This window comes from Kogia breviceps, chromosome 1 (assembly GCF_026419965.1).
Source record: "Kogia breviceps isolate mKogBre1 chromosome 1, mKogBre1 haplotype 1, whole genome shotgun sequence".
Lineage (NCBI taxonomy): Eukaryota > Metazoa > Chordata > Mammalia > Artiodactyla > Physeteridae > Kogia > Kogia breviceps.
Window position 1 is genome coordinate 4844676 of NC_081310.1, and position 17347 is coordinate 4862022.

General features: G+C 39.9%; 1 protein-coding gene across 2 annotated transcripts in view; it reads right to left on the reverse strand.

Moving 5' to 3' along the window:
- The window catches only part of CRB1 (crumbs cell polarity complex component 1), a 280936-nt gene that overhangs the window by 105182 nt on the left and 158407 nt on the right, over positions 1–17347 (reverse strand). For both annotated transcript variants that reach the window (XM_067020765.1, XM_067020771.1), the window contains one exon: positions 12467–12649. In XM_067020765.1, the coding sequence (XP_066876866.1) occupies positions 12467–12649 (183 nt within the window). The remainder of the gene's footprint in view (positions 1–12466; positions 12650–17347) is intronic.

A 17347-nucleotide genomic window follows, 5' to 3' on the forward strand; every position in this document is an offset into this window, starting at 1 on the left:
GCCAGAATCGATGAAACAATGGGCTAACTCACTGGCTATAAGGAGGGTAAAATTAAATCTCAGACCCAACCGTTATGGCAACAAAGATGAGATGCTGACAGAGACACAGCTTTCTGGAAGAAGAATGTCAAGGACCCTTCAGGATGGGTTCAGGGACAGAGCACGACTCTCTGGCCTCTCCCCCAAGTGACGGGTGAGACAGGGAAGCAGGGGACCTGCACCATCCTACCTAAGATTGAGCAACAGGGGGTAGCATTAAAATAAGCAGCCCCAAGTGATGCCCTGGTGGTTGCCAGATTTCCCTGGGCGGGAGGAGGAAGGGATGCTGTCCTGGCAACAGGCAACAAGCCCCACAGCTCCAGCTGAGTAGCAGCAGGTGTGTGCTGCTGAGTCAAGGAGAATTGGAAGCTGAAATAGATTCTGTCAACAGTGAGGACCTTGCTATTCAGTACAGAACCTCAGATAGACCAAAACGTTATAGGTTGGTTTGGATGAGTCATGAGCAGTCACATGAAACTGAAACTGAATGATGCAAAAACGTACTTGTGTGGTGTGGACCTGCTGTCTCCCTCCATGACCCTCAGTACCTCCCTCCCCCTGTGACATGACTTCAGCTGCTTTAAGGACAAATATCCCTGTCCACACAGGACCTTGAGTCACTATCTCACCCAGAGGTGGAGCTGCTCTTTCCTGGTGAGCCTCCTTTGACAGGGCAGAAGGCAGGGTGTGCAAAGGGCAGAAACGAAGGGGCCTCCCAGCCCAGGGGCTCACCAGACATCAGGGGACCCTGGGGAGGGAGTAGCTCTGGCGCTTGGACTCCTTTCCTGGAGTAAGGACCAAACTGGGTGAACAGCTTTCCGGCAACCCTCCACCCTCTTCCTCAAGGGCAAACCTCCCCGCCACCTAGCACTCCTGCACTCCCAGCTGGGAGACTGTGTGGGTTATTTGATGGCTGTTGCTTTAACTCCTAAGTCACCATGGGTTACAGTCCTTAGTCTGTGTTCCTGAGATAAAAATGGCATCCAAATTCAATGCATGGAGTTTGGATGGGGCTGGTAGAGGGAAAGGATAAAGTGACCTTATGGGTGGGAAGCCTGGGTTGAATCGATGCACAGCTGTGGCTTCCACATCTGTACATATAATGGAAATAATGGGTTCTATGCCTGCACTTCCCCAATCCAGAAGTGTCACAGGGGTTTCTCCCATTTAGGGTTTGCCACATGTATTGTCCCCTCCAGGCTGGTGCAATAGAAACAATGTAGAATCTGAGGAGGAGAAAGGAGTATCAGAGTTTGAGATGCTGGGGAATTGATAGAGGCTGTTTCTCTGTATAATATACCTGGTCTAATCCAATTACACCTCCCTGAAAACAGACACACACAAAGGCAGCTACTAATCTCTGTTGCAACTGAATGCACCCGATTCATGGCAACCTGCGACTCTTGGACATGACAGACCCGTTTTCGAATGGTCAACCTGGACTTCAGTGCAAATACGGAGAGGACCTTCAGGCCTTGTTGGTCAAATGGGAATGATATATTCAAGATCATGGCTGATTTGGTCTTAGAAGCATTTTGGTTTTACATGAAAATGTGGCAGCTATTCCTTTGGGGAAAAAAAATTTATTCCCCATTCAACTACCTTGAATATAACCACTTACCCAATGGGGCCCTCCATCCACAGAGATTAGGATCCTCTTATGCGTGGGCCTGATCAGACCAAGTTAAAGGCTGATGGTGTTCATGGGAAAGCACTGGTCATCCATCCCCCAACAACTCCAGAAAGCTGACTGAGATAAGGGCTGGCCAGCACAATGGCGTGAATGGAAAGCTGGTCCTCCTTGCCTTAGACAACAGTCCCATGGACCAGGCATTTTACGTTTTTACTAGTTCTTGGGCTACAGTTAATGATCTGCCACTTGGAAGACCACAGGCTGGCCGGTTAAAGATCCTCCTCTTCAGGGCCTTCAATTGTGGAAGCAAATTTCAATTGCCCAGCGGACGGTCTGGTCCAATCACACGGATCACCAAGGCAAGGGCCCATTGTCTGATGAGGCTGAATCAAGATGCTCATCAAGCCTGAACCACCCAGATCACTGCTACCGCCGCCTGGATCCATTCTTGTACCAGACAAAACAACAGGTCAACCATCAGGGAAGACACGACTGTGATCTAGAAGGACCACTGTGTGCCAGACTCTGACTCCTGCCACAATTGGTCCAATAGTGCAGCAGTGAAGGAGGTCACGTTCCACAGAGGAGCATTTTCCTGTCTCCTCTTAGAAAATCCATTAGTGGATCTCTGACTCTCCCTGGGGACTGCCATTGGCACCTTGTCACTAGAGATACATTTTCAGGTTATGTTGTTGCTGTTCCATTCTGATCAGCTGACTCTAGTTTTCAGCTTTCCAGACCATTTGCAATCTGACAGTAGCATTTTTTTTTTCTTATAAAGGCCCGCAACAATGGATGGATAGTCAAGATAAACAAAGGACATTCCACACACCTTTATTCTCTGATAAGGCTGCTGGCACCACTAAGAGGTGGCATAGACTTTTAAAAAATTTCATTGAAGTATATTTGAGTTTTTTTCCTTACTCAAAAGCCTTATGTCTTCTGCCAGCATCCATGAAGCAGTAACACACTAAGTTATGAACTTGTAAGTAGGATAAAATCAAATCTCCGATCCAATAGATTTAGTGGACAGAATATGAGGTGGTTCTTTTCTGAGTGAAATTAGAAACCTGATAATCAACTGAGGGTAACAAACAGGGAGGAGGTAATGGAAGTTTGAAGAAAGAGAAAGTATAAAAAGGTCATCTTGGGAAGTAGAACTCGAAAAGGAGTGTTCTCTAAGGGCTAGGAGTCTCCTGGAAATTTGTGGTCATAAATATCAAACGATACTCATCAGTTAAATGTGTGAGTTGTGAGTTTTTCTCCAGGCACACTCAAATTGCTTGTAGGTGTGCAGAAGATGAAGTGTGAGGTTTCATCTTACATGTACTTTTGCCAGGTAAGTACAATGGAGAGAGACAGGATCTGGGGAGCTGAGGTTATATGCAAGGAAATAGTAGCAGTACCAGACTGACGTCTTAGCTGAGACAGAGGGTGAAGCAATGAATAAAAAATTGGTTGGAACAATTGACTAGGTGCAATGAAAAAGTGTTGGCATGTCAGTGAGCTGGAGAAATGGAGGTTATGGTCAGAGACTAGAACGATGGCAAATGAGGTTTTTAGTGCGTTATTGGTGACAATAAGGGCTACCCACAGAAGTGGGCAGAAGTTGCCGGGTGGCGGTCAGAGTCATTTGGAAATAACGAGGTCAAATGACTGGGAAATAAGGTTTGCAGGGATATTCCATATGGGTGTCTCCAAGAATGATACGAAAGTAAGATACTAAAATCTTCAATGACTAAAGTGAAGGTTCCAGGGGGTGGGAGGAGGATTGTAATAAGGAGAAGCAGTAGGTGCCATCGTATATGAAGACATTTGCTTCCTAATGGGTTGGGGATTTGAATGAAGAGGGAGGAGCAGTTGCTTAGAGGTAGAAATAAGGTGAAAAGGACATTGGGTTGACTTTGGGGACCAGTCGAACATGGGATTTGGGAGGAGAGTAAAAAACAACTGCCATTTGAGAGGGCTGCAGAAGACCAGTATCCTGAGAATATAGCTAGATTGTAGCTAAAGCATGTAGGTGAAAGAAATGTTTGAAAAAGACGTTGAGGATAGTGATAATTGAGTTTATAATAAATTTTGAGCTCTTTAGCATATAGTGGGATGTTCAGAAAAGGATGGGAAATCAGGTGAAATTCGGCAATGGCCAGAGCATTTTGGCATCAGAGACTAGGGCCTGATGGGCCGGAATGAGGAGACCTGGGGTGCTGGGACATCTGTGAGTGACAGAGGTAAGCTGACTGGTAAGTCCCGGTGACACCATTCCTGACCGACTTCAGAGGAAGTTATAGTCAGCTCTGATTTCAGCCTTTTCAAGAAGAGCTGCTTAAGTGCTGACTAGGAAGCGGTGAAGAGGACCACTGTGGAAGGAGGGGTGGTTTTTACCAAGAGCAGGTATAACAAAACCCTTCATGGGAAAAAGAGATGCAACCCTTCAGTCAGAGATTTGGTTGATCTAAGGTTCTGGATGCTTCCCCGAGGCCTGAGACCTGAGCTGCTCAGGGCTGGAGTAAAGCTCCAGACAAATGTGTATGCGGAGGTGGTCAGGGAGGCAGATGGGGTCGGGGGAGAAAGGTGTTTCTGAAGAGTCTTCCGTGTTAATGTCAGAAGACAGACTTTCCGAATAAACAACCACAGCGGTGGACTTCGGTAAAAGCCATAATCTTTCATTCGTTCAGTTGGCGGTCACTAATGTTGTCCTTTCTAAAGATTAGCATGCTTAAAGAAACTCTGGGGCATCTTGAGCAGCAAGAAGCAGAGTGGGGTTTCCAGCTGGCCGTCCTCACAAGCAGCAAACACTCAGCTGGCCCGGTTATACTATAGCAGGCTTGCCGTGTGGGCTCCTGTAAGCGCAATTCCTAGTATCTTCAACCTCTGCTCTGAACGTCTGTTTCAAGTCCTTGTTCTAACAATACCTGGCTATTACTAGAGAATGGTACTTCCCTTACAGGTCTCATAAATGGCAGAGGCCCACATCTCTCACACGAAAACAGAATCCAAGTTGAAAGGACAGCGCCTGTAGCATGACAATGTGGATTACTGAGAATTTAATTATGAATTTCCTGGTGAGGGATTTGCAATGGTTTTATTCTTTCGTTTTAGAAAACTGTTTTCTCTTTTCAAATACACATTGGCCAGAATCCTTGATTTGGAGAATTGACATCTGTCTTCTGATTATCCATCTGAGAGCTTTTCCTTAGCTCGTGTGACGGTAGGTCAACGAAATAATGCTAACCTAATCAAGCAGCCACAGCCTGTGAAGCCGCTGTCACTGTCTCTGTCCTGATGGTCTCACAGACATGTCCATCTCTGGATCTGATCTGCATTTGATCTTCCAAATCGTGACTGTTAAACTTCCCTACTAGATATAATATCTTTTTAGATAGTCGGTAGTAAGCATAATGAACATGGTTTTCAAAATCAATCTATGTATAAGGAGGTGACACATTCCCTAATTGTTGTAGCTAAGAGAGCAGAATCAAAAGCAGTACAAGCAGGAATGTGCTCATACGCACTCGAAAGAGTTTTGTTTATAGATGTTAATATTCATAGTAAAAGCTAAGGTAAATGAATTGGATTAATCTATTGAAAATATTAATATTAATAAATGCCTTATTAAGTAAATAAGGATGGAAGCAAAGTTGGCTCTTTTAGGGTTACAGCTTTATAGGTGTATATAATATCTGTTCAAGTCATTTAAGATCTATACTCTCAAACTTGAAATTGTAAGTAAGGGAAAAAGTGCATCTCTAAGAACAGCGAGCCAAAAACAACAAATAAACAAATTCTATGGAAGATTTCTCTGTAGGCAGGAGATGCTGACCGCCCCATATGCTTGCTTCATTGCTTCACGAATACAGGAAGCTTTCAATGTCACATGTTCGGCCCTATGTGCCTATTTTAGTTGGATTTAGGTAGAATGACGGGATTTAACTTCCAAGGAAAAGTGAACAGTTCATTTTTACCAACATTGTGCTTGAGGCAGATGAACCTGAGAACGAGAGACCCCGTGAACAGTCACTTTGCCAGGTGGCACTCATCGGGGTGTTTATTGTTGAGAACCCCCCTCTATTTCTGCCTGAGGTTTGAAGCCAGGACGTCACGGGATCCCCTGCTGCACCGCTCAGTTCTTCCCATGCACAGAGCAGATGGGTGAAGCAGAATAAAATCCCCACCTCAGAGGCAACAAGGAAGCACTCCAGAGACCAGCAATGGTGTTGCTCTTTGCTGGAGTAAATGCTAATTGGAGTTGGTGAGTGAAAGTTAGAGCTGAAAATTGGACTTGGCTTACGAGCAGTTGGGAAACTTGTTAAAGGTATTATCACTATCACATTTTGATAAACGGAAACAAAATGTTCACATTAAAAACATGAGTCAATTGTTTCCAGTTTAGCTTGGTTAGAACACGATGCTTCAAGGGTAAGCACACAGGTCATAAGATCCTTTCTTAATTTTTAGAAGCAACATGATGATTTGTATTAAAAAAACTACCAAGTCATTTGGATTCTCATAATTTCCACTAAATTCTACCTGGCAAAAATAGCATAAATAGGTCCTCTTTCCTGATTTCTCTGACTGTACCTTTTTATGGCTTCACTGTGACAGTTATCGTACCGTCTTCTATTCTTGTGCATCTTTTTCCTCCCGCTCTTTCACTTTCCTTTGGGAAGAGACCCTGTATTTTCATCATTATATACTTAGAACTGAGTCCAGTACCTCAAAGTGAAAAGTTAAAGCATGATAGAAAGAAGCAGCCAACATTCCTTCTAGTAGCGGTCAAGGATGGTCATACAAAATAAAGATAATTTACAGCTTTGGACTGGACTGAACAGTGTTTTTCAACTACAGGCCTTCTCCAATTATAGATTTATTTAGTTTACCATTAAAATTATGTGAATACGTGGGTTTTAAGTAAATGCACAGACTTTAAATCAAGTGTTTATGCACCATTCTCATTTCAGGTTGAGCAATGCAGCTATAGGCACCAACTGGCTATGGCAGTATGTGAGGATATTTTGCCAAAGAATATTTTTTAATGATTTGGGGATTATTAGAGAAGAGTAACCATTATTGCATCTAGGCTCATTAGTTTCCAAGTTTCAGTTCTGATCATTAAATTACCTAAATGGATCTTCAGACTTTTCTCAATCATCTTATCAAATAATACTTCTGGTTTCTGTGGGCTCAACTTGCCTTACCTGTTGAAAGTCCCAGAAGAAACCCTGGTAAAAGCTGGTCCCCCTTCAGAGGGGTTTGGTTCCTCTCATTAGGATTCTCTGCCCCCTTTTACCCATGTTTTCACTATTTCCCATTTTCCATGGCTTTAAGCTCTCTTTATTTCTCTCTCTCTCTGAGTACTGTCTTCAGGGACCCTCAGTTAATTTCTACTCTGGTATATTCACTTTTACATTATAAAAAAGCTAAAAAAAATTTCATTCAATATTCAACCACAACCATTTTTAATTTGGAACATAACTGTACATGAAGTAAAGAGCAACAAATACATCCTTAATTATAATTTTTAAAATGGAAACGTTTGTAGCTATATTTAACAACTCTAATGGTTTCTTTGAATGGAGCTCTGTCATTAAATGTGTTATTCACAATTATATTTTTCATCATGTTGGAAGTTTATTTTAATATAACAAGTGATAGAACTGCAAATATATATAGCTTGCAAAAAGTAAACTGTGTCATTTATACCCTCAGCAGAGATCAGTGGGAGCCCCGGTGACACCAGATATACCAAGCAGACTAAACTAACACTGCCACAATTCTGAAATTTAACTGATTATTGTACTTATATAGCCCACAAAAGTGGGCTATGACCTGTTTGCCCAAAATAAACAGGTGACTGCCTGCTAAAATTTTAAAAATTCAAATAAGACTAATAGTTTCCTAGCATAATATCCAAAATGTCCTGGATATGACTGAAAAGTCACCCATCATACCAAGAATCAGGAAAACCACAACTTGAGTGAGAAAAGAAAATGAACTGATGCCATCAACTCAACCTGAGCTGGATCAGATTTTGGAATTACCTGACAAAGATTTAAAGTAGCCATCATAAAATGATTTAATAAGCAATTACAAATTCTCTTGAGATAAAAAGGAAAGGTAGATAAAAGGAAAACTAGAAATAAAAGGTAAAAGGAAAAATAGAAATTATCAGCAAGGAATTAGATGCTACAAGAAAATGGAAATTATAAAACTGGAAAATAAAATAGGAGAAATAATCAATTCTCTGCATGGGTACAATAGTAGAGAGGAGATGAAAGAGAAAGAGAATAAAATTAGTGAATTTGAAGACAGATCAATAGAATTTACCCATTCTAAACAAAGGAAAGGAAAACAAATGAACAGAACCTCAGGAATCTGTGGGAAAATAGCAAAAGACACAAAACTTATATAATCAGAGTTGCAGGAGAAGATAAAGAGTAGGGCTGAAAGAGCAGTCAAAGAAAAACTTGGCTAAAGAGATCCTAAATTTGGCAAAAGACATAAACCCACAGATTTGAAAAGCTGAGTGAATTCCAAATAGGAAAAACCCAAATAAATTGACACCAAGACACATCATAAATAAAATTCCGAAAACTAAAGACAGAGTTGAAGGTGTTATCACTACCACACTTTTTCTCTACAAGTAGATGGAGAAAGGCTGCCAATTTCAATGATAGAAGATTTCTTATTTGAAACCATGGAGTGCAGAAGGAAGTGATGAATTTTTCAAATGCTGAAAGAAAAGAATTGTCAACCATGAATTCTATATCCAAGAAACTACATTTCAGGAACAAATGGGCAATAAAGACTTTCTTAGATAAAGGAAAATCAAAAGAATTGTCACTAGCACACCTATTCTTCTTTTTTTTTAAGATTTTTTTTTTTGATGTGGATTATTTTTAAAGTCTTTATTGAATTTGTTACAATGTTGCTTCTGCTGTATGTCTTGGTATTTTGGCCCTGAGGCATGTGGGATTTTAGCTCCCCGACCAGGGATTGAACCTGCACCCCTGCATTGGAAGGTGAAGTCTTAATCATTGAATTGCCAGGGAAGTCCCAGCATACCTACTCTTAAAGAAAGGCTAAAGGAAGTTCTTTATTTTATTTATTTATTTAAAAAAAAATTTTTTTAGTGGTACACGGGCCTCTCACTGTTGTGGCTTCTCCTGTTGTGGAGCACAGGCTCCAGCCACACAAGCTCAGTGGCCATGGCTCACAGGCCCAGCCGCTCCGCGGCATGTGGGATCTTCCTGGACCGGGGCACGAACCTGTGTCCCCTGCATCGGCAGGCGCATTCTCAACTGGTGCGCCACCAGGGAAGCCCAGGAAGTTCTTTAAACAGAATGTAAACAGTAGAATAAGAATCTTGAGGCAAAAGGCAGAAAGGAAGAACAATGGAGAGGGCAGGTAAATATAACAGAACACTCTTCTCTGTATGAGTTTTCTAAATCATATGTAATGATTTAAATAAGAATTATAATACCATGTTATCCTCAAGACAATGATATTTTGAAGTGGGGAAGACAAAGGGATCTAAGTGGAAATAGAGTTTTCCTCCACTTCACCCCAAATTGTAACATGTTAATACCAATAGGCTATGATAAGTTAAATGTGTATATTGTAATACCCAGAACAACCACTATGAAAACTACACAATACAGCTGAAAATACGATAAATAAATCAAGATGAAACCCTAAAAAAATGGTCAAGTAACCCACAGAAAGATAAGAAAAGAGAAACAAAGAAATTAAACAGAAAACATAATAAAATGGCAGCGTTCACCCCTAATATATCAATAATTACTTAAAGGTAAATGGTCTAAATATATCAATTAAAAGGCAGAGATTGACAGAAAAATTTTGAAAAAGCATGACCCAGTAATATGCTTTTTCATATGCTATTTAGAAGAAACTCACTTCAAATTCAATAAGTAAGTTGAAAGTATAAGGATGGAAAAAGGCATACCATGCATATGTTAATTTTTTTAAAGGCAGAAGCATGACTGTTTATGTAGAAAATATGAAAGAATTGACAATAAACCTCCCGGAACTAATAAATGATTATAGCAAGGTCGCAGAGTACAAGGTTAATATAATATACAAAAGTCAATTGCTTTTCTACATAACAGCAATGAACAAGTAGAATTTGAAATTAACAAAACAACGCCATTTACACTAGCACCCCAAAAATGAAATACTTAGGTATAAATCTAACAAAATATGTGTAAGATTGATATAAGTAAAACTACAAAGCCCTGGTGAAAGATATTAAAGAACTAAATAAATGGAGAGATATCCCACATTCATGGATAGGAAGACTCAATATTGTCAAGATGTCAGTTTTTCCCAATGAGATCTCAACCAAAATCCCAGCAAGTTGTTACATAGATATCAATAAACTAATCCTAAAGTTTATATGGAGAGGCAAAAGGCCCAGAATAGCCAACACAATATTGAAGGAGAAGAACACAGTTGGAGGACTGACACTACCCAACTTCAAGACTTCAAGACAGTAATCAAGACAGTGCAGTACAGGCAAAAGAACAGACAAATAGATAAATAGAACAGAACAGAGAGCCCAGAAATAGATTCATGTAACTATAGACAACTGATCATTGACAAAGGAGCAGAGGCAATTCAATGGAACAAAGACAGTCTTTTCAATAAATGGTGGTGAAACAATTGGATGGCCACAAGCAGAAAAATGAAACTAGAAACAGACCTTACTCCCTTCACAAAAATTAAATGCAAAAAAATGGGTCACAGACCTAAAAACAAAAAGCAAAACTACAAAACACCTAGAAGATAACATGGGAGAAAACCTGTTGATAGGTAACCTTGGGTAAGTAGACTTTTTAGATACAACACTGAAGGCATGATCCATGAAAGGAATAATTGATAAACGTCACTGAAGTTAAAAACTTCTGCTTTGTCAAAGAAAATGTCAAAAGAGTGAGAAGACAAAGTGGATAACTGTTCATGAAGCTCATTTTCTTTTTATTTTAGGTACACCACAAAACTAGATTCCGCAGTCTCTGCTGCAGTTAAATGTGGTCCTAAAACTAAATTTGACCCATGGTATGTGAGTAGAAGACATAGTCACCACTTTTAGGGCCATAAAAAAATTTTCTAGATGCCACACTCTGTTGTCTTTCCTCCACCAGTTGCTTGCCGCAATAGAGCGTGGTAAACTTGGAAACCACGTTTTGAAGATGGAAAAAAAAAGAGAGGAACCTGTGACCCTGAATCACTATTTGAAGGACAATTGATTATGAGAACCCATTTTTGGAATTCACACGAGTGGAAAATAAGCAATTTCATTAAGCCATACTTGGGGCAGCCCAGGACTTCTTAACTCATACAGCCATTCTTGGCTGCTCTTCAGAAATTAAGGCCAACACACTTCCCTGGAACATTTCACTGCCTCTCCTGTTTGGATCTGCAAATTCTTTGGTCAACCATGTTCTTTTATCTGATAAGGCAACATTAGCAATGGCCTCTGACTTTGATAGAATCTCTTCTTTATAACCCTAAACCCAATAAAAAATTTTAGAACTCCTTTACGTTGTTTCAAGAGGGATTTAAAGTAGCTGACAAAAATACTTACACTATACCAGGATCAAACAATTCAGAAAAAATAAGAAAAAAAAAGGCAAACATAAGAAACAGAAACAGGAAATTTAAATAATCTCAGAGGTGGGGTCAATACAGAGATATATTCCAGAAAAACATATATGCTTGTAGAACCCACTTTTACCTATAAGATTTCTGGCATCTTACATTGTTGGGAAATGTGATGTATTACAAGATTTATTTCAGCTTTTTTTCATTTATCAAGATTTATTTGCACACATTTTACTGAGGGAAAAAGCATGCAAGCTAGAAGCTATTCAGGAAAAGACAATACTTATACTGATGTTGACACTGGAGAGGCTTTTCCCCTTTTTTGTAGAGGGGACAGTGAATAAGAAAATATTCTACAGCAACCTTACAGCAAACACTGCCATCAAATAAATAGACCTCCCTCCCCCTTTTTTCTTATTCCTTATTTTCTTTTCTCAGAAATCCCTGATAGCAGCTGAAAATATTTTCCTCAGATATCACTGGATCTATTGAGAAAAGAATAAGATAGAAATCTAGGCTGTAATTAGTTTTCTCAGTGGTATCCATGCAATTGTAGGTAAGTTGCTACTCATTACCAAATATGGGACTGTCTCCAAACTTCTGAAAATTTTCAGAAATGGGAGCAGACACAAACACAACTGTTCATTGAAAAACATACGTGCACATTTCCTCTGTGTTTCAGAGTAAGAATGCTGTAGAACAAGTTAGAGTCATTTAAATTTGATATAGGGAACAACTTTAGCTATAGAATAGTTGATTACTTGAGACTAGATAATTTTTCTGTGTAAATATAAGTACGTTAACTTATTTAAGCAAATTTGAATAATATAAAATGTAACATCATTATAAAATTTAATGACATAAAAATTCCAACATTTTCTGTTTATAAGGTGAAGAATTTGAGTCAGCTTCTAATTCCCAGGATAATGTATACAGGTATTTCCCCTTTCGTACACCTCTTCTATCCCTATTTTTAACATTTTCCTCATGATCTGAGGAATTACGATATGTGAAATGAGGTATTTTTCAGGCCCACAAGGGGGACCCTTTGCACCACAGCAACAGAGGTTATACGGCACAGATCTCACTGCTCATCCACCATTTGGTTGAATGCGTGATCTGCTATCAAAAGCTAGAAAGTCAAGGCATCTCCCCAGCCCAGGGCCTCACCTGTAAGTCCAGGTGGACAGATGCAAATGTAACCTGAGGCTTCGGGGCGGCCGGATAGAGACAGCAGCTGGGCAAGGCGCCCATGCCCTTCCCCTGAAGACAGCTCCACGCATTCCCCATCAGACTGGCAGGGGCTACTACTGCATTCATCGATGTCGGTCTCACACTGGGCCCCCGTGTATCCTGCAGGATAAACGTTCAGAGAAGCTGCTGAGTCAAAGCCCCTCAACCATAGCGTATGTGCCTGACTGGAGGCTGGCCACTGTGCTGGCACCAGTGAACAAGGTGCTGGGCCTCCCTCAAGGAACTGGCAAGGGATCTAGTAAGAAAGGCTTCCACGAACATGAGTAATAGTAACAGTGGGGTCATTCCTATAATATCAATCAATGCTTTTAATAAACATTGGATGAATAAGGAACTTCAGGATAACCTTGATCTAACCTGGACATTTTAACTGGATCCAATTCCTCAAATATTCCAATTGTTCGAATGTTAAGCAAGAAAAACAAATAATATATTTTTCCAGAGAAAAGCTGTAAAGTCAGCAGGATCTACATAGCCAACCCTAAATTCTTCTCTTAAAACTCAAAGTAAAGGTAAATGATTACTTCTTAACGCTCAGTGAGACAACAAAAAATGGATTTGTATTTGAACGGATTTAGCTGGGTCATTTTGTTAGGAACAAGAATAAAAACAATAAAACATGAATGATATAGTACTTTATAAAACATTTTAGGGGCTTCCCTGGTGGCACAGCGGCTGAGAATCTGCCTGCCGATGCAGGGGACGTGGGTTCGTGCCCCGGTCTGGGAAGATCCCACATGCTGCGGAGCGTCTGGGTCCGGGAGCCATGGCCGCTAAGCCTGCGCGTCCGGAGCCTGTGCTCCACAACAGGAGAGGCCACAACAGTAAGAGGCCCGTGTACCACAAAAAAAACAAACAAACAAACAAAAAAAGAAAGTCCCTACCAGAACTATTCCTCTGGTTTTACATACATATGCACCTGTTAAAACTATATATGTTCAACATGATACACCATATCAATAAACTGAAAGAGAAAAACCATATGATCATCTCAATAGATGCAGGGAAAGCTTTTGACAAAATTCAACACCCATTTATGTTAAAAACCCTGCAGAAAGTAGGCACAGAGCAAACTTTCCTCAACATAATAAATGCCATATATGAGGAACCTACAGCCAACAGTGTCCTCAATGGTGAAAAACTGAAACCATTTCCACTAAGATCAGGAACAAGACAAGGTTGCCCACTCTCACCACTCTTATTCAACATAGTTTTGGAAGTTCTAGCCACAGCAATCAGAGAAGAAAAAGAAATAAAAGGAATCCAAATCGGAAAAGAAGAAGTAAAGCTGTCACTGTTTCCAGATGACATGATACTATACATAGAGAATCCTAAAGATGCTACCAGAAAACTACTAGAGCTAATCAATGAATCTGGTAAATTAGCAGGATACAAAATTAATGCACAGAAATCTCTGGCATTCCTATACACTAATGATGGAAAATCTGAGCATGAAATTAAGAAAACACTCCCATTTACCATTGCAACAAAAAGAATAAAATATCTAGGAATAAACCTACCTAAGGAGACAAAAGACCTGTATGCAGAAAACTATAAGATGCTGATGAAAGAAATTAAAGATGATACAAACAGATGGAGAGATATACCATGTTCTTGGATTGGAAGAATCAACATTGTGAAAATGACTATATTACCCATAGCAATCGACAGATTCAGTGCAATCCCTATCAAACCACCAATGGCATTTTTCACAGAACTAGAACAAAAAAATGTCACAATATGTATGGGAACACAAAAGACCCCGAATAGCCAAAGCCATCTTGAGAAAGAAAAACGGAGCTGGAGGAATCAGGCTCCCTGACTTCAGACTATACTACAAAGCTACAGTAATCAAGACAGTATGGTACTGGCACAAAAACAGAAATATAGATAAATGGAACGGGATAGAAAGCCCAGAGATAAACCCAAACACATATGGTCACCTTATCTTTGATAAAGGAGGCAAGAATATACAGTGGATAAAAGACAGCCTCTTCAATAAGTGGTGCTGGGAAAACTGGACAACTACATGTTAAAGTATGAAATTAGAACACTCCCTAACACCATACACAAAAATAAACTCAAAATGAGTTAAAGACCTAAATGTAAGTCCAGACACTATCAAACTCTTAGAGGAAAACATAGGCAGAACACTGTATGACATAAATCACAGCCAGATTCTTTTTGACCCACCTCCTAGAGAAATGGAAATAAAAACAGAAATAAAGAAATGGGACCTAATGAAACTTAAAAGCTTTTGCACAGCAAAGGATACCATAAACAAGACCAAAAGACAACCCTCAGAATGGGAGAAAATAGTTGCAAATGAAGCAACTGACAAAGGATTAACCTCCAAAATTTATAAGCAACTCAGGCAGCTCAATAACAAAAAAACAAACGACCCAATCTAAAAATGGGCCAAAGATTTAAATAGACATTTCTCCAAAGAAGATATACAGATTGCCAACAAACACATGAAAGAATGCTCAACATAATTAATCATTAGAGAAATGCAAAACAAAACTACAATGAGATATCATCTCACACCAGTCAGAATGGCCGTCATCAAAAAATCTAGAAACAATAAATGCTGGAGAGGGTGTGGAGAAAAGGGAACACTCTTGCACTGCTGGTGGGAATGTAAATTGATACAGCCACTATGGAGAACAGTATGGAGGTTCCTTAAAAAACTACAAATAGAACTACCATATGACCCCGCAATCCCACTACTAGGCATATACCCTGAGAAAACCATAATTCAAAAAGAGTCATGTACCACAATGTTCATTGCAGCTCTATTTACGATAGCCAGGACATGGAAGCAACCTAAGTGTCCATCGACAGATGAATGGATAAAGAAGATGTGGCACATATATACAATGGAATATTACTCAGCCATAAAAAGAAATGAAACTGAGTTATTTGTAATGAGGTGGATGGACATGGAGTCTGTCATACAGAGTGAAGTAAGTCAGAAGGAGAAAAAGAAATACCGTATGCTAACACATATATATGGAATCTAAGAAAAAAAATATCATGAAGAGACTAGGGGTAGGATGGGAATAAAACACAGACCTACTAGAGCATGGACTTGAGGATATGGGGAGGGGGAAGGGTAAGCTGTGACGATGTGAGAGAGTGGCACGGACATATATACACTACCAAACGTAGGGTGGATAGCTAGTGGGAAGCAGCCGCGTGGCACAGGGAGATCAGCTCGGTGCTTTGTGACCACCTAGAGGGGTGGGATGGGGAGGGTGGGAGGGAGGGAGACGCAAGAGGGAAGAGATATGGGAACATATGTATATGTATAACTGATTCACTTTGTTGTAAAGCAGAAACTAACACACCATTGTAAAGCAATTATACTCCAATGAAGATGTTTAAAAAAACCTATATATGTATATATTTATTGTGTGTGTTAACATAACTGGAATTGTACTGCACGCATCCTTCTGCAACTTGCTTTTTGAACTCCCTTGCACGGTCTATCCATGTTAAATTTACAATCCAGAGTTGTAAAAGTTATAAATCAAATCATGGTATTTCTTTAAAACCATTCAATGGCTTCGCTTTTCACACAGAACAAAATTTAAAATCGTTAACTTGACTGGCCCTTTATTATCTGGCCCTAATACCATCTCTGCATTCCTGTCCCTAGAATGTTTTCTACCCCAGGGCCTTTATAACATTGTTCCCTCTCCTAGAAAACCCTTCTCCAAGACTGTGCCTGGATAACTCTAAGCTTTCAGGCTCTATCTCTTATTACGTTCTGTCCTCATGGTCAGATGTAAGTAAGATCATTCTTTCTCTCATATACCCAATTCTTTCCTTCCATTGTCTTACCGTGATTGCTATTATGTACTTACTTGTATAGTTATCTCTTAAAATTTATTTACATACATAGCTTTCATTTGTTGATGTATTTGATAGCTGTCTCCCTCAACAGACTGTAAGGTCCACAAAAGCAGGGACTGTTTTTTTATTCTCCACTCCAGGACAGAGCAACACCTGAGTAGTAGGCCTTCAATCAATGTCTGAATGAGATTCAAATAGTTCTAATCAACAATTTAGATGATTATCCTAGGTTAGCAGATAAACCAGAGAATTGATGAACTCTTAATAAGCAGATAATGAGAATACGATGTGATCGCTTATTTTGTAATTTTAATAAAAACCTGAATGGGGCCCTATGTCAAATTGTAAGCACAACATAAATTCTGTTGCTCAACAATATAATACTTTTGTCACAGTTGACCCCTGGGGTCTTTGTCAGCGGTCTGAAGAAGACACTTAGAGTTAAAAAGGAAACTAAAAGCACATGTCAGATCAAGGTCCCACAATCCTTGGTAGTGACCCTCCCCCAGAACCCTCAGTCGTGTACCTGAATGTCTACTTTTTAAGAGCTTGTATTTCATACTTAAGGATCTACAAATATTCACTAAATAATGGCTGTCACAAAACCATTTACAAAAACCTGTGCTACAGTCGACTTATTAAAGAAAGTTCTGACTATTTTCAATTTTCTTCTCATTCTAAGTTTGAAGACTCATACACAGGCCAGGTTAGGCAGTAATTTAGAACCTTCATAAGTCCTTTCTGGCTTCCCGGCTCACGCACTGTCTTATTCTTATCCTGAACGTTCGGAAGGTTCTGATTTATAGTCTTACCAGGCCTGAACCCACCACTGGGGCCCTGTGGGGTTTCTGTTTGCTGTACCCTTTAACCATGTATATACATAGATTCCTCCAGTCAAGGCGACATTCAATAGATTTAACAAGTTTTCCTGTAGAACTC